At 35.5% G+C, this 18,855-nt stretch overlaps 1 protein-coding gene across 1 annotated transcript in view; it reads left to right on the top strand.

Annotated features, from left to right (window-relative positions):
* The window catches only part of WIPI2 (WD repeat domain, phosphoinositide interacting 2), a 31,650-nt gene extending 25,753 nt beyond the window's left edge, over positions 1-5,897 (top strand). Inside the window, exon 12 of the mRNA XM_031940887.1 lies at positions 653-5,897. Within this exon, the coding sequence (XP_031796747.1) occupies positions 653-765 (113 nt within the window). The 3' untranslated portion in view covers positions 766-5,897. The remainder of the gene's footprint in view (positions 1-652) is intronic.
* The last annotated feature ends 12,958 nt before the right edge of the window (positions 5,898-18,855 follow it).

The raw sequence follows: 18,855 nt of genomic DNA, 5'->3' as shown, positions 1-18,855 counted from the left end.
CAGATATGACAAGAAATAAGTATCCAGAGGTCATTGTATTTTAGATTTTTTTCAGGCTGAAGTTCCATTTATTTTTTTTAAATTCATACACTGTTTTTTCCTCTATTTTGTTTGATAATCTTACCAAAGATGTCATGATTCAGGATCATTTTTTTTAACATAATTTGGAGGTATTTAACACTTTTTAAGAGTTACCATGTCATTTTAGTATTTCCTTTGCTAACCCTAATCCTTGTTTAAATATGTCTAAAGTCAGTTGCTTCAGAGCACCAGTCTACATCTTGACAAGTCTCTGACAGTAAAATAATTTATCTATGGCTCTGCTCTTTCTTTTTGATAAGCCAAACAGTAGAAGAGCAGTTGTGTTAATTTCCGTCTTTTCCACTAATATATCTATCAAGTGTGGGTAGTCAATTATGTCTTAATTTTTAACTGTGCTAATAGCATATAAGTGCATTTCATCTTTTGAGCTCTTTCCAATCCATATTTAAAGTTTAGAATTTTGTGTCACTTATCTTGACAGTATGAGATACTCAAGACTTGCAGATATTTCTCAGATTATTTCTTAACTTTGGATAACACTTTTAAAGAGACTATTTCTGGAATTCTTTTTTGTATATCTTCTAAATACTTTATCACTATTTCTTTGTAGCATACACAGAGGACCTGGGTGCAGTAGGTGGTACTTGTCTGGAAGATGAAACCAATGCACTACGATTGGATGAAGACAGCGAGCATCCTCCCATGATTCTGCGGACTGACTGAACTTTAACCTGTGAACTCTAACCCCTTGAAGCAGAGAACACTGGCTTGATACTTCTTTGAGGACTCTGTGTTAAGCTGCTATGAACTTTGACATGATTTGGGGAGACAGGATGGCAGAGACATTTAAATTGTAGCCGTAGACTAATAATTAGAAAATATATTGTTTTCACTTCTGTGGCTTTTAATCTTCTCTATTTTAGCTTTCTTGGTTTTTTCCCCCATTTTTTTTTTTGCCAAAATCAGCTGTTTGGTGGACCCTTAGAACCTCTTCGCTTTGCATGCATTCATGTGCCAAGCTAGCATAGGAGAAAGAGAAGCCACTTTATAACAAACTAAAGTTTGTATTTCTTTTTATACATGTATATATAATAGTAAGTATATATAAAGAAAGTGTGACGACTTGATTCTTAATGCTGAGGTTAGTTCTGCACTGACAAAGGTCCAGAAAGTTTCTTATGCATGGGCTTGTCGGTGTGCTTTAGTGACTGACGTGTGACCTTTTAAGAGACACCCTCTTTATTCAGTTTCCCACTCCTGGACCATTTAAAAATATATATATATTTTATTTTTCTTTAATTAAATTCCTCCTGAATGTTGCTCATTTGTGGGACTTCTTCTGTGGTGGACTTTTCGGGTGATCTGTTTTCAGATCAAAAACCAACTCCTTCCCCTCAGCACATGAAGTTGAAAAAGTACTTGAGAACATCTAGAGATTAAAATGGCATGTGCAGTTAAATCATCTGTTCATTATTTTAGATTTCAGAGGTTTTTTTGTGGGTTTTGTTTTTTGTTTTTTTTTTTTTTTTTTGAATCAGTGCTGACTTTAAGGAGAGTGTCTTATCAACTACTTTTTGCAGAAAAGCACAAAAAAACTTGATTTTTTTGTTGCTAAGCTGTCTTCTTACTGTAATAATACCATTTTCATTCTGTAAGGGTTTGATCTTTAAGAGAATTTCCAAGGCACAAAAATATGAGAAAAAAGAAACTGGATATAAAATCCTATATAGCTAGGTTGGGTTCTGTGTACTTTTGTGTCTTAATTTTTTTGAGATGTATTTAGCAAAAAATGAGATTATGGTTCTAAATGTCACTAATCTGTCAGATTCCCTGTTATTTTCTTTTTCTCTTTTTTTTTTTAAATGGGAGATAAAGGCTAAAGCATCCTGAATTACCTCAATCTCTGCATTCCAAAACAAGACACATACCAGTTCATTTTGTGATAGAAACTTAATGGTTTGAAAGATATAAATCTGACTCAGGGCTGAGATTAAACTTTATAAATAGAAGAAAGAAAAATATTGCTTTAGCTAGTTTTTTGGTTTCACTATTGAATTTTGAACAGTAGGCAGTAATGAAAGAGGGGAAGTTTTTCAGATTTGCTCTTTGTGTCTCGGTCACTGTCTGAATTAAACCATATGTGAAAGAAAAAAAAGTTATACAGGTGGTAGTCAAAGTTTCTGTCAGTAAAACGATTTTCACAGCAAAATTCTGGCTGCATATAATCTCCCTTCATCTGTTCAGAAATCGGGGGCAGGAGAGGGTAAGGTATAGCTCTGGGTAAGCATCTAAAAGAACAAAGCAGTAAAAAAAAAAATTTAGTGAGGACTGCCTATATCTCTCTTTAAACAAAAACTTGGTGTATTCACTTGAAGTTTGCTATGAAGTGATTCTTAGGAACATGATGGAGTTATTTGGGTATATCAGAGTTGAAGTGATAGAAATGCTACCCTGGGAACACTTTTATAGAACAGTTGTACTATCCTGTAGCTAGTTATCTAATTGCTTTCAATTTTCTTTCTCAATTCTCTTCAACACCAAGATGTGTATGATAAAGTTTTGTAATACAGAGTAAGAAGTGTTCCCCTTACAGTTGGGAGCCTAGCTTAGTGTTTTGATGAATGAAGAGGGAACTGCTTTTTCCTGTCCATTGTAGTGAAGTGTCATTAATGTTATTTTGGGAGCACGCACAACTATTTATTTATTTATTTATTTAGGTAGGTAGGTAGGTAGTTTTCAAGGGCTGAATTTGCTTTCATAATAAAGTGGATAGTCACCAGAGGTAAAATATACATATTTGCACTTTTTGATATTGACAGTGCCAAGTGTTTTTGGAATATGTGACTGGCAGAGAAAGAAAGTTTAAAATAAGTATAACCTTCTTTTATTAGAAGAAAAGGAAATAATCTTTGACTTTAAACATGAACTTTTAGTGTACCTCAAAAATGGAGGTAAGCATTTCTCACTGAGAGTTTACTTTATTGATGAACTTATGTCGTCTTTAGCCAACTTTTTAGCTATTTCATTGCCCACTAGTACCTCTTCCACTTGAGAATTGAAACAAAACTTACTATCTCTTGATAGATCGGGGATCAATAATCCCTTTAAGCATATGTTAGGGATTGTTAAGAGTGCCTCCAGCAAGTACCACAGGTTGCCTACCTCCCTCTAAATTAGATGCTTTGTTACAGCAGAGATGAATGAGACTAAAAATTATAATTATGCCTTGACCCAGTTCTACACATCCTACTAATTTGCTGAACTCTTAATACAAAGTTCCCTCCTCCCCCTTTGTTTATTAGTTAAATCAAATTTTGTTAAAAATTCTTTTTCTAACTTTTTTTTTAAGAGTGAAAGAAAGCCTAGTAAACCAGTTTGAGCCTGCATCAAACTTCAATAAAAAACATTAAAAAAAAAAACAAAAAAACCTAACTTACTTGATGGTTGATTCAGTTCTAATCCTTTGGATGCAAGGCTTGATGGAAAACAACTATTAGTTATGATTGGTGTCTTGAATTACCTATGATTTCATATACACACTGTTTTTATTCCTCAATACCAGAAATAATGAACTAACAGCATAGACCCTAACCCTAAATTATTGGTAAAATTGAAGACCAATATATAGAATCTTGACACTGATTCTTAAGCCAAACAGACTACTGGTATATGAGTTACTTTTTTTTCTCTAGAGTGTAGCTCTTTTGGACTCTAGTATTAGCATATGACCCCACTAAAAATGAAAGGTCATTTGCTTTAGTTATCTATATTGAGCAAAGACAGAACATCATTGCCAATTGTGGCTATGAACTAGCCATCTTGGTTCTGTTGTGTCCTGGTAGAGATCTTTAGTGGCTCAAATGTCTAGTGGATAAGGATGATATCTTGACATGTATAACTCTGTTCCTCTTCTTCCCTGGGACTATGAAAATTATATTAGCTAAATCATTGATTGAACCTCTCCTGGGGTAAGGAGATAACTTTGCTCCCACTCGGGTTGTTCCTACCCCTGTGTTCACCAAGTCTGGTTCCATTTTATTACCTTTTTCCAGGTTATCCCTGAGGTAGGAAAAAGGGTTAGTGGCCTCTTCAGATTGTGATTTTGAGCGATCCCAAAAGTAATAGTGGGAACAACCGAGAAGCTCCTGGATGTTTTCTTTCTACTACTGACCTTTGTTTCCCCTACAGCACCTAAACAGCATGGTTTCCTTTTCAGATCATCTCTCCTTCCCTTCAACTACATAAAGTGTCACACATAAAAAATGAGACTTGTAAAGTTGTTTCAGAATGATATTTTAAAATGTTATAATGTTGACTGTCTGACAAAGGGGCTATTTGTAGATAATTGCATAAGGAAAATTGAGACCCTACAAAAGATAGCGACCAGAACAATCAAACTGAGTTGGAAAATTTTTTTGTATTAAATTCCTTTTATATTTTATATTTTCTTGACTTTCATAACAGAGTTGGCACAAACAAGTTATATGAAGCATGACTTTATAAAAGAGATAAATAAGTATCTCTTGCATGCTGAATGACTGAGTCACTTAATTGAAAAGAAATATTTGATAGTTTTGTGCTTGAGCAACTAAAAATCCAAATATATTTTACAAGTGTACTTAACAATTATAAAAACCAAAAAGGATGCAGTTAGGTGAAAGCTTTTGTTTTTTGTTCTATGGTACCTAGAAGTTGAAAGCTAATAGCTTTTTCTTGACATAAAAGAAGAGCACACTTCAGCTATTGGTGCAATTTTGGTAGGATGCATTGTCTAGAACTCTGGTTCTTCATGCATAACTTATTTCAGGTTGCACTTACACATTAGGAGACATTTATCAAGCAGCCAGATTTTTTGTGTGTGTATTTTAGTTCTCACCTGACAAGGGTCATAATGTAGACATAACTTTGGTCCATATTGGATCTCTTTTCCCTTTCAAATCCTTTGTTCACATTGTCTTTTTAAGATTCTGCAAGTTTCAGGTAGAGTCCTGAAATTACTTTGAATAGACATGACTTTTTTTTCATCCTTTATCAATGATGGAGTAGGGAAGAATTTGACTTTGAAAAGTCAAACCTTATCAAAACTTATAATTTGATAGAGCCTTTCATTATTTCACTTCATATTGTCTGGTGGATTTTCCCCTGTGTTTTATTGAATTTTAATTTAAATGCCTTCCTTTTCCCATTCCCTTTTTGGATGAAACTGTAGCATGTGTTGCTAATGTTTGTCTTGTATGTGTGTGTAAACAGTGTAAAAGTATGCTTACAAATTACATTCCACTCCATGAACTGTCCAGATCTGATCAAAAACCCTTTGCTGTTAGAATTCTATAACTGCATAAGACATTAAACCTGTGTTGTTATACATGTTGTCTTTCTTTAATTCATTGCATGTTCACAGGCAAATAGTACATTTATTTGTACCAGGCATTCATCCTAATTATCTTAAGAACATGTCAGCAGCAATAGCATCAGTACTCTGAAGGTAGATTAAAAGTTTATACTAAGAATTTTGTTCACATGAATTACTGCATTGTTTTTTTTGTTTTTTTTTAAGAAAGTATATAATTCACTCTATCAGAATTTGCTGTGTTCTTATATGTTGATACAAAGCTAGAAAGTTTCATTTTTACGCTCCTGAGGTCATTTATTTAACTTTGGGGGGACAAAAAGGAGTAAATATTAGCAGTTATGGGAAATAATCCAAATTAATAACCAATAATCTAATCTGGATTGTTGTAATAAAAGAAGTGAGTGTAATGAAGATAATTACATTGTATTTGCATTTTTTTTTGTCTTGTGATTTCATGAGTGAAGAGAATTCCCAATAAAAAAAATTACTTTTATTAAGTGCAGATCACAATTTTGTGATTTAGTTGTTTGGGACACTGAAATGCTAAGTGATGTTTACTTATTGTTGCAAATTTATGTATTAGAAACTGGATTTAAACCTAGGTCTTCTTGGCTTAAAATCAGGCTCTATCAATTATTTATTGCCTCTCTTCTAGTGCATAGAATTTGACTTTTAATTCAACCAGTCTGTGAAACAATTTAAAAGTGTTCAATGTGCACAAAGCTATGTTTATTTCAGTTGTTAAAGGTTTCCCTATTTAGAGAAGAGTTTGTGTTTTTGCTAAGGAAAAGCTTTATTGAAAGATATTTATTTCCAAGTTTCACCTTGCCAAATGAAGTGTACAATGAGTTTCATTAGAAGGTGAACATCTGAGAAAGTGGTTCTAGGCTTGGCTGATTGTAACTACCTACATTTTAAGTGGCCTCTCCATTTAGTAAAGTTTTTGTAGACTTTTATCACCTCATTTATATTAGTTGCATATCTAAAGAGTTTCATTTAGAAAAAAATTAAAAGAATTGTGTAAACATTTATATGCATTAGCTATATTTAACATGTAACATATGAATTCATAAGAGCATGGGGTAACATACCTTCAGTCTCAGTAGCTTTTTTAAAAAGCTAAATCATTTGATTTTGTTATATTTTTGTAAACTACAGTTATTTCATGTTACTTTTCAAATATTGTTTTCCAAGTTATTGTTTTAAAGAAAAATTATAAATACTGAATAACTTGAGGAGAGAAATTTTAAAAGTAGCATTTCTTACCTGTGAGGTCATTCTGGTTTCCTTCAATACCTGTACTATTGACCTTTTGTAATAGCTTTAGTTCCTTGTCTTTTCCTGAGCCTCAGGTCTTGAAGAGAGTTCAAAATGAAATCCATTAAGGGCAGCACAACTGCTGAGGATGGAAATTAGACCAACTGCACATACTGCGATACATCTATAACCGAGCTGTTCTTGCAGGGGATTAAGGAAACTGGTATAGCAGGGTGATGTGCATGTTAAACAGATGATTTTGAACTCCACAGTAACCATCCTTTTTAAAGGACATCCTTGGGAAGCCCTACTCAAAGTAAAGCCTAAAGCCTTAAAGAAAAATTTTTAAAAATCTGCCCTTGTCCACTACTCTTATGGTACTTGTAACCGTGATGAATAATGATGTTTGCAGGGAGAACATCAGTGGCCTGAAATAAGTACAATACTAATGGGTCATATTTTTTCATTTTCATTAAAAATTCCAAGTTGCTTCTCCTCTGATGTCTTTGTAAAATTTATCTGCTGTTTCTTGGGGGTGGGTCCTTGCTAATTTGCATGGCTTTATACAGATGAAAATTAATGGGCATTTCCAAGCTATATCTTCTGTATACATTCCAAGGTTGTTCCCTATGACACATTGTGAATGGGACAATAAAGTAGCAGATTGTTTTGAGTTTGCAGACCTATGTTTTCGTTTTAAAGGCTCATTCATGTTATGGACGTAGGTTGATACTTGAGGGTTTATAAACAGGTTATAGGGAATCACATATTAAAACTGGAGGCTATGACTTTGAATACTGCTACCTTGCTGAATTGCTTGCCTGGGATAGTGGGATAGTAAAAAAAAATTGCATAATCTAATATCTTATAAACTGGTTTCCCTGGATTGTGTAAGAATCTAATATTGTTTTCCTTTAGTTTACTATCTTAAATATCAAAAATATTCATTCATTTCATTTTTCTTTGGAGGAAGTAGAGAAGTAGGTGAACAAGTTTTTACTTATTTGTCCGATTCTACTTGATTATTTTCCATTCCATTGTTTTATAATTTTTTTTAAATTACTGTAGTTTTGTAAGAGGTTTTATTTCAGAAGACTGCATCACCCCTAAAATCTGAAATAATAGATGTAGAATATAAATAAGTTTTACTGTGTACTTTTTACTTCAGAATTCTTCCAGACTATGGGCAAGCCCAGATCAACTTGATTGGTGGGTAACAGACTAATTCAGATGCTTCTTATTTTTCCACATTTTAGTTATTTTAATTTTTTTTTAATTAAAACTTTTTATTTTCAAAACATATGCACGGATAATTTTCAACATTCACCCTTGCAAAACCTTGTGTTCCATATTTTTGGCTACACTTTTAAAAGATACCACAAACAATGTGAAAAGACTAGCAGTGTTTTCAATGGCTTACAAATGGGGTGGTGTCTGGTCTTTATTAAGTATCCAAAAAGTAAAACTTTTTTTCTCAGATGAGCAATTGTTTTTGCATTTTAAATGTGAATACTTCAAGAAGTTAACAGATCTATACATCTTGAACTATTGTGTTGAAAAAGAATTAGAAAAACTTAAATGGTCACTATTTTTCCACCACTAGGTGGTAGAAAACTTCCTTTTTTCAAATAACTATTTGTACTATTAGCTGATATAGTAAAAGCATTCTGAGTAGAATTAAGATCTTTGAACCTAGGTAACTAAAGGACAACTTCTTTAGCAACAAGGATGCTACCATATTGTTAAAAAAAAATTACATGTTGAAGGACCAAATAAACACTATTTTAGATAATGCATACAAGAAAGGAATATTGTTGGCTATTTGTCTCATAGAAATGCAATATATCTTCTGTATATGCAGAACGTCATGGTTGGGGACAGCTCTCTGCATAGATTTTTCAGTTTTCTTAGTACTCATGTATTTTGAGGTATAGCCTTAAAATACATTATGTCCTTAAACATGTGGGTGTGTGGGTGGGTGGTTTAGCAGGGAATGAGAGAAATGTGTGGTATTCATAATACTTGGGTGTTAATTAAATATAGAATGATATAGAAAGGCTAGGATGCTAGGATAACTAGCATGCTGGTAAAAACAGTAGTTTTTAGAGCTATAAGATCTGGAATCCCAGAATCCCAGCTCCTCTACTTAACTGGTTGTGTGACCATCAACAAGTTGTCATTCTTCCTTTTCTAAGAGGGCCGAAACATCAGGGAGGTAACGGCATGACATACAAGTACATTGGATTTGACTGAGGGACAGCTATGCCAAATCACCAACAATTCTCTCCTCTGGGTCCAGTATCAAGATAGAGATTAGAACAGGTGAAGAGGCCCTGAATTGGGTGGAAGGTTTCTACCTTTTTAATCTAAGATCTTTAATAGGTCTGACCCAGGCAACTGTCCATTCAGTGATTAAGGCTAGGTAAGAAAGAAATGAAGCAAAGAATGGAATCGCTCTGAGAGGGAAGACTTACGGTTTCTCGCCAAGCAGCAATAAATGCTATTTACCTTCACTCTGAGGCAGTTGGGGCCAAAACAGACCAAATGGAACCTTTTGTTGGCCAGTTAATGAGAGCCAGAGTAATTTGGGTTTAAAGCATAGTCATTAAAAAATCTAGCCTATGAACCTTGGGGGTAGATCAAGCATCAGTAAGTCTTTTAACCTTTTTAAATAATACTTGCATTGTCTGTCTTACCAGGATTGTGAGGAAAGTGTTTCCTGAAGCTTAGAACTGCATGTAAAACTCTAGCACATTTTAGTATTATGTTTTCTGATTTTGACACCCCCTAAGAGGCAGAACTGTATTTATTGCTCATACTTTTAGAAACATGGACACAATCATTGTCATATTTTATAGTAAGTTGGTAAAAGGGCAGAATGAAATCTCATGAAACTTTTTAGTTTCATTCCCTATCTCTTGTCATAAAGAGCACTTGATCCCAGATCTGAGCAGCTGATAACCTGATCTTACAAAAGAAAAGAAAATACAAATACTTCATGCTTTGTATGGCATTCCATTTTAAGTGTCATTGTAGAAGAGAGGTGAAAGAGGCCATTATGTTTTTGTTGTGAACATTGAGTGTTCACAAGGAAAGTTTTTGTGTCCCATGCTGGGACATGGGAAATAGACAACTATGCTGTGTTCAAAGCGCAGAGAATCTTCAGGATTTGAGATGATGTCATGTAGATAAAAACAATCTTGGGAGGATGTAATTATTCCATTTCCTCAAAATTTGACTTTAAGCTTCAGTCATGAGAAATAGAACAGGTTGGATCTCTGTATAACACATATCCATGTTTGAGGCCTTCTGAGTGATTGATTTCTAAGCACGTGAACTAAGGGGAAACAAGGAAGGTCTAAGATGATAAACTCTGCTCCTTTGCATATTAAATTTTGATTTAATGATTATTGATATCTCAAATTGTCCCATGCTGATTGACCTTGTGTTTCTCAGAAATGCTACAATCTTTGTAATTTCTCAAAACAGATTTTACTTGATTACTTAAAAGGTCCAAGGACATTTAACATATTTCTGATCTTGATATATATAACTTTTGCATTGCCTTTCTATCCAAAACCCTTCTTCCATTCACACGTATCACAATACAGTGGAAAGTACCTTGACACTGAACTCATAGGCATTGGGTTCAGCTCAGATCCTGCTTCTGGCACTAGCTCTATTAGCTTGGTCAAATCCCTTAAAACTCCCTGAGCTTGACATTCCTCATCTGTAAAATGAGAATGTTAAACTAGATTACCTCCAAAGTCTGCCTAACCCTACAAACTGATTCTACATCTGAAATTAAAAAAAAAAAAAATTATTCTCAAATGCATGCACCAGTGTTTATGTGATGTTCTATAAGTTTCAAGGAACCTCATCAATCTGAAATAAACTTTGGAAAAACATGTACTGTAGAAGGAAGGAAATAATCCATTTGATCTCTACCCAAATTGCTTACAGCATTTCATCCTTTTCAACAAATTTAAATTCTTGGGGAAAAGCCAAGGTAAGAGAAAGGTAGTAGAGGCCCTTCTAAGAAATATTATTTAAATATCCTTTCATGTGTTCCCTTGGGTAAAAGTCTATTTGCATTTCAATAGTGTAACTTTCTTTTCATTTAAATGTGTTTTTTAAAACTTACAAATGGCTCTGAAGTAGGTAGACCTACCTTTTTATCATTACTAAGAACTATTGTGGCCATGGAAACTTCAAAACCTTTGTGGACGACCTTGGTATAGCTTTTACAGTTTTAAGAGGAGAAAAGAAAAGAATGATTGGACTAGGGACTTTGCCCTTGGATTGTCTTTACAAAGCCATAGTCTTCATCTTTCTCAGAAAATGACAGCCTAGAAATATGCCCTTTACTTTCATGGCTCATGATAGGATACAGACTTCCTTATTTAAAAAAAAAAAAAAAAAAAAAAAAAAAAGATGCACAATAATGGTTGTGGAAGAAGCTATCAATGAATGTAAGATATGAATTATAGTCCCAATTCTGTCTCTTTGGACAAGTCATTTCTCCATGTGGTTCTTAGTTTCCTCATCTGTAAAATCAGACAATTGGTCTAGGTAAGCTAAGGAGCCCTTTTAGTGAGTCTCTGCCTCTCATTTTGCCTCCTCAAATTGGGGGAATAGTTACATCTATCATAAGCACCTACATGTAAGGCATGGTCTTATATCCTGGGGATATAAAAGCAAAAGAGAACATTCTTTACCTTTGAGAGTATACAGTATAACCAAGGGAAATCACATATGTAAGTCTGCAGATAGACAAAATAATACATCATGATTTGGGGGAATTAGGAAAGATACCTAGTTAGATTAGGAAAGGCTTCTTATAGAAGATGGAATTTGACTAGATCCCTGAAGGAAATTCGTCAACCAGGGAGATTCTTGGAGATGGGATGTGAGGAGCAAGTGTGTGATAGAACTGAGAATGTGAAGGAACCACATGTTAAAGGAAAGGAAGGATGAACTTCTTGTGGATAATCATGATGGAAATGAGACAGGGAAGAGAAAAGTTCAGTGGATGGAAAACCTTTATTTGTACTAAGGTAGGGACTGACTTGTTCTGCTAAACATATGCATCCCATTTGCTAGCTACATTTTCTTACCCATTTTATTTAGTCTTGTCTATAAAGAAGCTCTCTTCATCTTGCCCCTCTTGTCTAATGCTTATTTTGTTGGAATCTTTACAAAGTGTTAAGCCATTGGAGTTGATTTGATCTTAGAAAGAGATATTTTGGGCCAGAACTTGAAACAAGGTTCTAAGTGGAACTGATAGAACAATGCTTGTGTTCACACCTTTAGAGAGCTCATAAGTATCTAAGTACTCAAAGGAGTTCACACGTTTGGGAGAGTTCAGGGTTAAGGTTTTGCACTCTGGGAGATAACCCAGAATCCCTCTCCCTCCAGAAGGCGGAGTTAACCTTTGGGAGATCACATATATAGAGGGAGCTCTTGGAGTTTGGGGACTGACTGGAGGTACTTACTTGAATTAACTACTTGAGTTAGTTACTTGAGGAGTTACTAGAAACTCTGGGAGCTCGAGAAAGTTTTACTTGGAGTCTGAGAGAGCTCTTGGAACCCACAAGCCCTATCTTCGAGGCAAGAGATTCATTGCATCTTCTACCTTGGTGCTGGCTGGAGGCTGAAGAAAGCAGCGGCAGAAGCCAAGGACAAAGCTGCAAGATCTCTTGGAGCCAGGTAAAGAGATAGGCCTCAACTAACCAGGCTAATTTGGAAGGAGAAATAACCGTTTGCATTTTTACCAGCTGGCTGCGATTTTGGAGTAATTATTTATTTCAACTGAGACTAAGGCTGCCTCCAGAAAACCTTCACATTTTGGCTCTTCCTGCTCCTCTTTTTCATTTACAGGCTTTCCACTCCCTTCAACCACCTTTGTATAGTTGTCTTTCAACTGAGACTAAGGCTGCCTCCAGAAAACCTTCACATATTTTACAGCTTTTTCTAAAACAAAACCCAAAGAGAGCTGAGCCAGAGCTAAAAGTGGCCAAGAAAAGGTGACTACAGCTAATAATAAGCTTGCTCTTTGGGAAATCTTTCTCCCCTAAATATGTTTCTTAGCTTAGGCATTAGAAATGAGGTGGAGAACAGCCCTAACATGTGCAAGTGTATCACAAGATCCGATGTTCCTGTGAACTGGAAGCATAAATAGCCTAAATTCACGGACCCGAGAGAGGGAAAACAGGGTGTGGGAGTAAGAAGCAAAGGACAAAGAGCAAAATGTAAATAAGAGGTGACTGTGTCATCTAAGGACTGTTGCATTTCACTTCTAGAGTTTGGTTAGGAGCATGTATTTACTTCTTTTTTGTTTGGTCAATACAGATGTTCCTTTTCTTAATGATTTCTAGTTTGCTACTTCTGTTCTACCATCAGACAGCAGTTGCTATTAAGGAGGTTTTTGTGGAGGAGCTGGTGCTTCAGGAATGGAGACTAGGTGATTTGCTTGGAGGAATAGAGACTCAGGTGGTCATTTTGGGAAGTTTTTTCTTTTTAAATCCTTATAAGAGACCCCTGCTCAAATCAGTACTATGGAAGAAAACTCTTATACCCTTGTCATTTGCCTTCCCTCCATAAGTCCTCATTACCTTCTTTCCTTCTAACCCAGCTAAAATAATAAGATTCAGAGGGGGGTGAGTGAGAACAGTATTTAAATGGCACATTAACCACCACCTTATTGGATGGTTTATTATTTTGATTTGTAACTGGCAGCCTCCAGTTTTAGGAAGGTACTTGTCCCAATCCCTAATGATCTAATTATGTTCAGTACAAAGGGCCTTGAGCAGCATCCTCTGTATTAAGATACTTCAGGCTAGACAGATTGTTGAGTGTCCAGTTACTTGCCTTTGCTTTGTTTTGTCTGTTATGTTTGTTTTCAGTACTATTAACACTGAGCTTCCAGAAGGAGAGAGTTTGGTGATAAAATCAGAGATTGAAGCTTTCTCTCTTGTGTTTCTGTGCGCCTTTCTTTGCTCTTCTCCCCCAGTCATGGCCATTATTTATATCTAAGTTTACATTAGCAGATGAACTCTAGAATGTTCAGCTCCATATGAAGAACCATAGAAATGCAAAATAATTCTATAGTAATGAAGCTGTTTTGTTTGCTTAAAGCAGACACACTATGGCAGGGCTTTGATGGGCAGATAATCATCTTTGTCTGTTGTGCTTTTGAGAAGGGAAAAAAAAACCAACAACAGAAAAAGCAATCTATTGAAACAAACGGCTTGTTTTAGGGGATTCAGGGAATAGACTCTATTTTTAGTGGTCTATATTTCTTTTACATATGGAGATAGTCAAAGCTGTCAGTATCCTTCCTTCCCAGCTTATCTTCAGGTACCTGAACATTAAGATCTTTAATGGAGGTTCAGGATTGGGAAGGAAAAAAAGGTAACCGAGAATGAAAAATCCAGGGAATTGATTGGATGAAAGAAGATAAAACTTCTCCTACCCCCATTTTGTTATACACCCCCTACTCTCCACCCTCAATTAATTTTCCTAATGTACTGCTCAGATCACTGCACTCCTGCTTAAAAGCCTTCTCTGGCTTTTGAGTTTCATTGACCAGTTGAGTCCAATCCAGCCTCACATTCAGGACTTATCTCAAGTTTCAGATAGCTTACACCCCAAAGAAACAACTCAATGCACCCTCAAACACATCTTCTCCTTTTCTGTCTTAGTGTTTTTGCTCGTTTCTGGAGAGCGCTTGCTCCCACTTATGTTCATGAAACCTGCTAGTTGTTCCAGCAAGGTCTCAGGCCATGCTACTCTTTCCAGGCAACCTTCCTTATGTATATACACAGAAAGCCCATTGTTTGACCTTCTCTTATGTATCTTATGTATACATGTAATGAATATCACATTCAATTCTTTAGAGCAACTTGTGTGTGTATATGTATAATTTCTGTATATAACCTCCTTCACTTAATTATAAAGTCAGGAACCATATGACTGTATTTCTCTTACTACAATGTCTTATATATATCAGGTACTCAATAAATTTTTGTAGGCTATGAAAGTCCCATGCCCCTAGACTTTGTAGAGAAATGAAACAAATGAGGATGTATATTCAACCTCCTTGTGCCTCAGTTTCCTCAATTGTAGAATAAGTGAGTTGAATTAGAGTCTAAGACTTCTTAAACTTTTTCCACTTGGGGCAGCTAGATACAGTGCCAGTTATGAAGTCAGGAGGATCCAAGTTTAAATCTGGCCTCAGTCACATAACATTTACCTGGACAAGTCACTTAGCCCCAATTGCCTCATTTGGGCAAATAATAAAATAAAAATAAAAATAAAGAAATAAAGAAAAATAAAAACATTAAATAAATAAGCTCATGACCCCTTTTTGCCCTAGATATTTTTATGCAAACACTGGTAAAAAAATCATAATTTTGTGACCCCCCAAATTTTGTTAGGAGATATTGTATGGAATTATGAACCGCAACATGAGAAACTTTGAACTAAGTGATTTCAAATTTCATTCATAGATCTAGAATTCTGTGAAACTCAAGCCTTAAGAAGTTGTGACTTACCTGGACATCTAACTAGGACCCAGGGCTCCTGATTCTCGGTCTAGTACTCTTTCCGCTATACTCATCCCACTTGTCCAGGCAACTGCAGATCCTTGAAAGGGTAAAAATTGTCATTGATGAGTAGATTCCCTTTACCTCCTCCCAGTCCCCCTCATGAGTGTACACCTACTGTCAGCTAGATACCACAGTACTGGATTTAGCTTGAAGAAGATCTGAGTTATAATCTCATCTATAAAAACAAGTGACTTAATCTCCTTTAGCCTCAATTTCCTTTCCTCTAAAGTAGGAATAATAATGGTACCTACCTCACAATGTGCTGAAGATCAAATGAGCTAATACAGGATGTCCCAACAGTCTTAATTTTAATGTAGTTTTAAACTATTAACTTAAGCTTAATTGTTAACTTTAAATTATTAAAGCTTAAAACTGCATTAAGACTTGGGACATTCTATATAATAAAGTGCTTTACAAAACTTGAAGCACTATGTAAATGCTATTATTTGTATTATTGTCTCAGGACCAGCCCAAATTCAGAGGCTTATCACCATATTTGGAACTGTGATTAACTTTTTGTCTACAGCAAGTCTCAAAGACTCACCTTCAAGGATCTATAGTCCCACTGGTATTGGTACTTCCTCTATTAAAGGCAGATTGTCTTCCCTTCCTTGTTTAATGGTCTTTTCTAATCACTGCAATCCTTTAAAATTCACCACCCTGCAGTCAACTTAGTGATGAATGTGTCTGAATTCAATGAAGGCGGGTCCCTAGATACTTTCTACTGTGCCTCACTGCCTGTCTTAGATAAGACTTGAGTCACACCCTTCTTTTGCCCTCTCACAAGCCCTGTGGATTGTATTTAATCACTGGCAATCACTAGGCTCCATTCTCCTTCGTGCCCAGGATTCTATAGTGCCTTACAGAATATATATATTCCATAGTTCTTTGTTGAGTTGATATTTCTGTCTGTATATACACACATATGTATGCACATAAACTTTAAAATCATTTTAGAATTTGAAAGGAAGACATCTGTGTGATCCAAAACTTTCAATTCACAAATGAAATTTATAACTAGTGACACACTCAATGTCACATAACTAATTAATATAGAGCCAGAACTAGAAAATAGTCGTCAGACCCTTAGGGATAGATAGATAGATAGATGGATAGATGCATGGATGTAGAGATGGAGAGATGGATGGAGAGATGGAGAGGTGGATAGGAAGGTAGATAGATAGTCAGACAGATAGATGGATAGGTAGATAAGTAGGTAGATAGATAAATGGATGTGACCATATATATGTATGTATGTGTGTGTGTTTCTCCTGTGTATGGCTGACTCAACAGTGATCCTTGAAATGCTCTTTTCAGCTCGAATTTAAGAGTTCAAGAGTTCCTGAGGCACTTAATCAGTGCCAGTTGCTTTGCAGGAAGTACTCTCTGCTGTAGCTATTGCAATATTTTTTTGAGTAGAAGATGACTGCCATCATGAGAAAGAATCCAAGCTCTACACGGGCTTGCTAAGAACTCTGGATCTTAAAAGAGTTGTTTGGAATGGCCATTCAAGACTCCTACTAAATGTCTCATGTTGTAAAGTTTTAAGTGTCCACCCTTACCCCCAGAAGAATATAATAGGAGTACTAGGTTGTTATGTTTTGTGTTATGCTTTATGTCTTTGTCAATATACACTCATGAGTCTTTTCTCTTTTTGAGGCAGCTAGGTGATACCATGAATAGAACACTGGATCTAGAGTCAGAATATCAGTTCAAATCCAGCTTCCAAAATCTAATAACTGTGTTTCAGGTAAATCACTTAGTCTTTGTCTCAATTTTCCCAACTATAAATGAAGATCATAGTAGCACCTTCCTTGCTGAGGAAGAGATTCTGAGAGTTGATGTGAGGACTAAATGAGATATCTGGGGAAAAAAAAAAAGGGTTTAGGACACATTATCTACATAATAGTCACCATATAATAGCTTATTCCCTTTCTTTACCCTTTTGCATATTAAATATTTTTCTTGAAGGAGGAAATGAATTAGCTGTTCTTTTTTTTTTTTTTTTTTAATAACTTTTTATTGACAGAACCTATGCCAGGATAGTTTTTTACAACATTATCCCTTGCACTCACTTCTGTTCCGATTTTTCCCCTCCCTCCCTCCGCCCTCTCCCCAAAGATGGCAAGCAGTCCTATACATGTTAAATAGATTGCAGTGGATCTTGGATATAATATATGTGTGCAGAACCGGACAGTTTTCTTGTTGCTCAAGGAGAATTGGGAAGAAGAACAAAAATGCAAGCAGTTTACATTCATTTCCTAGTGTTGTTTCTTTGGGTGTAGCTGCTTCTGTCCATCCTTGATCAATTGAAACTCAGTTGGATCTTGTCTTTGAAGAAATCTACTTCCATCAGAATACATCCTCATACAGTATCGTTGTTGAGGTATACAATGATTTCCTGGTTCTGCTCATTTCGCTCAGCATCAGTTCATGTAAGTCTCACCAATCCTCTCTGTATTCGTCCTGCTGGTCATTTCTTACAGAACAATAATATTCCATAACATTCATATACCACAATTTACTCAACCATTCTCCAATTGATGGGCATCCATTCATTTTCCAGCTTCTGGCCACTACAAACAGGGCTGCCACAAACATTTTGGCACATACAGGTCCCTTTCCCTTTTTTAGTATCTCTTTGGGGTATAAGCCCAGTAGAGACACTGCTGGATCAAAGGGTATGCACAGTTTGATAACTTTTTGGGCATAGTTCCAAATTGCTCTCCAGAATGGCTGGATGTATTCACAATTCCACCAACAATGTATCAGTGTCCCTGTTTTCCCACATCCCCTCAACATTCTGCATTATCTTTCCCTGTCATTCTGGCCAATCTGACAGGTGTATAGTGGTATCTCAGAGTTGTCTTAATTTGCATTTCTCTGATCAATAGTGATTTGGAACACTCTTTCATATGAGTAGTAATAGTTTTAATTTCATCATCTGAAAATTGTCTGTTCATATCCTTTGACCATTTATCAATTGGAGAATGGCTTGATTTCTTATAAATTAGAGTCAGTTCTCTATATATTTTGGAAATAGTCCTTTATCAGAACCTTTGACTGTAAAAATGTTTTCCCAGTTTATTGTTTCCCTTCTAATCTTGCCTGCATTAGTTTTGTTTGTACAAAAACTTTTCAATTTGATATAGTCAAAATTTTCAATTTTATAGTCAATAGTGGTCTCTAGTTCTTCTTTGGTCATAAATTCCTTCCTCTTCCACGGGTCTGAGAGGTAAACTATCCTATGCTCTTCCAATTTATTTATGATCTCATTCTTTATGCCTAGATCATGAACCCATTTTGACCTTATCTTGGTGTACGGTGTTAAGTGTGGGTCAATGTCCAGTTTCTGCCATACTAATTTCCAATTTTCCCAGCAATTTTTGTCAAATAATTCATTCTTATCCCCAAAACTGGGGTCTTTGGGTTTGTCAAACACTAGATAATTAAGGTTATTGGCTGTTTTGTCCTTTGAACCTAGCCTATTCCATTGATCAACTAGTCTATTTCTTAGCCAATACCAGATAGTTTTAGTAACCGCTGCCTTATAATATAATTTTAGATCTGGTACAGCTAGACCACCTTCATTTG

This window comes from Sarcophilus harrisii, chromosome 1, assembly GCF_902635505.1.
Source record: "Sarcophilus harrisii chromosome 1, mSarHar1.11, whole genome shotgun sequence".
NCBI classification, from domain to species: domain Eukaryota; kingdom Metazoa; phylum Chordata; class Mammalia; order Dasyuromorphia; family Dasyuridae; genus Sarcophilus; species Sarcophilus harrisii.
Note: the sequence above shows the minus strand (reverse complement) of the source record. Positions and strands in the feature narration are given on the sequence as shown.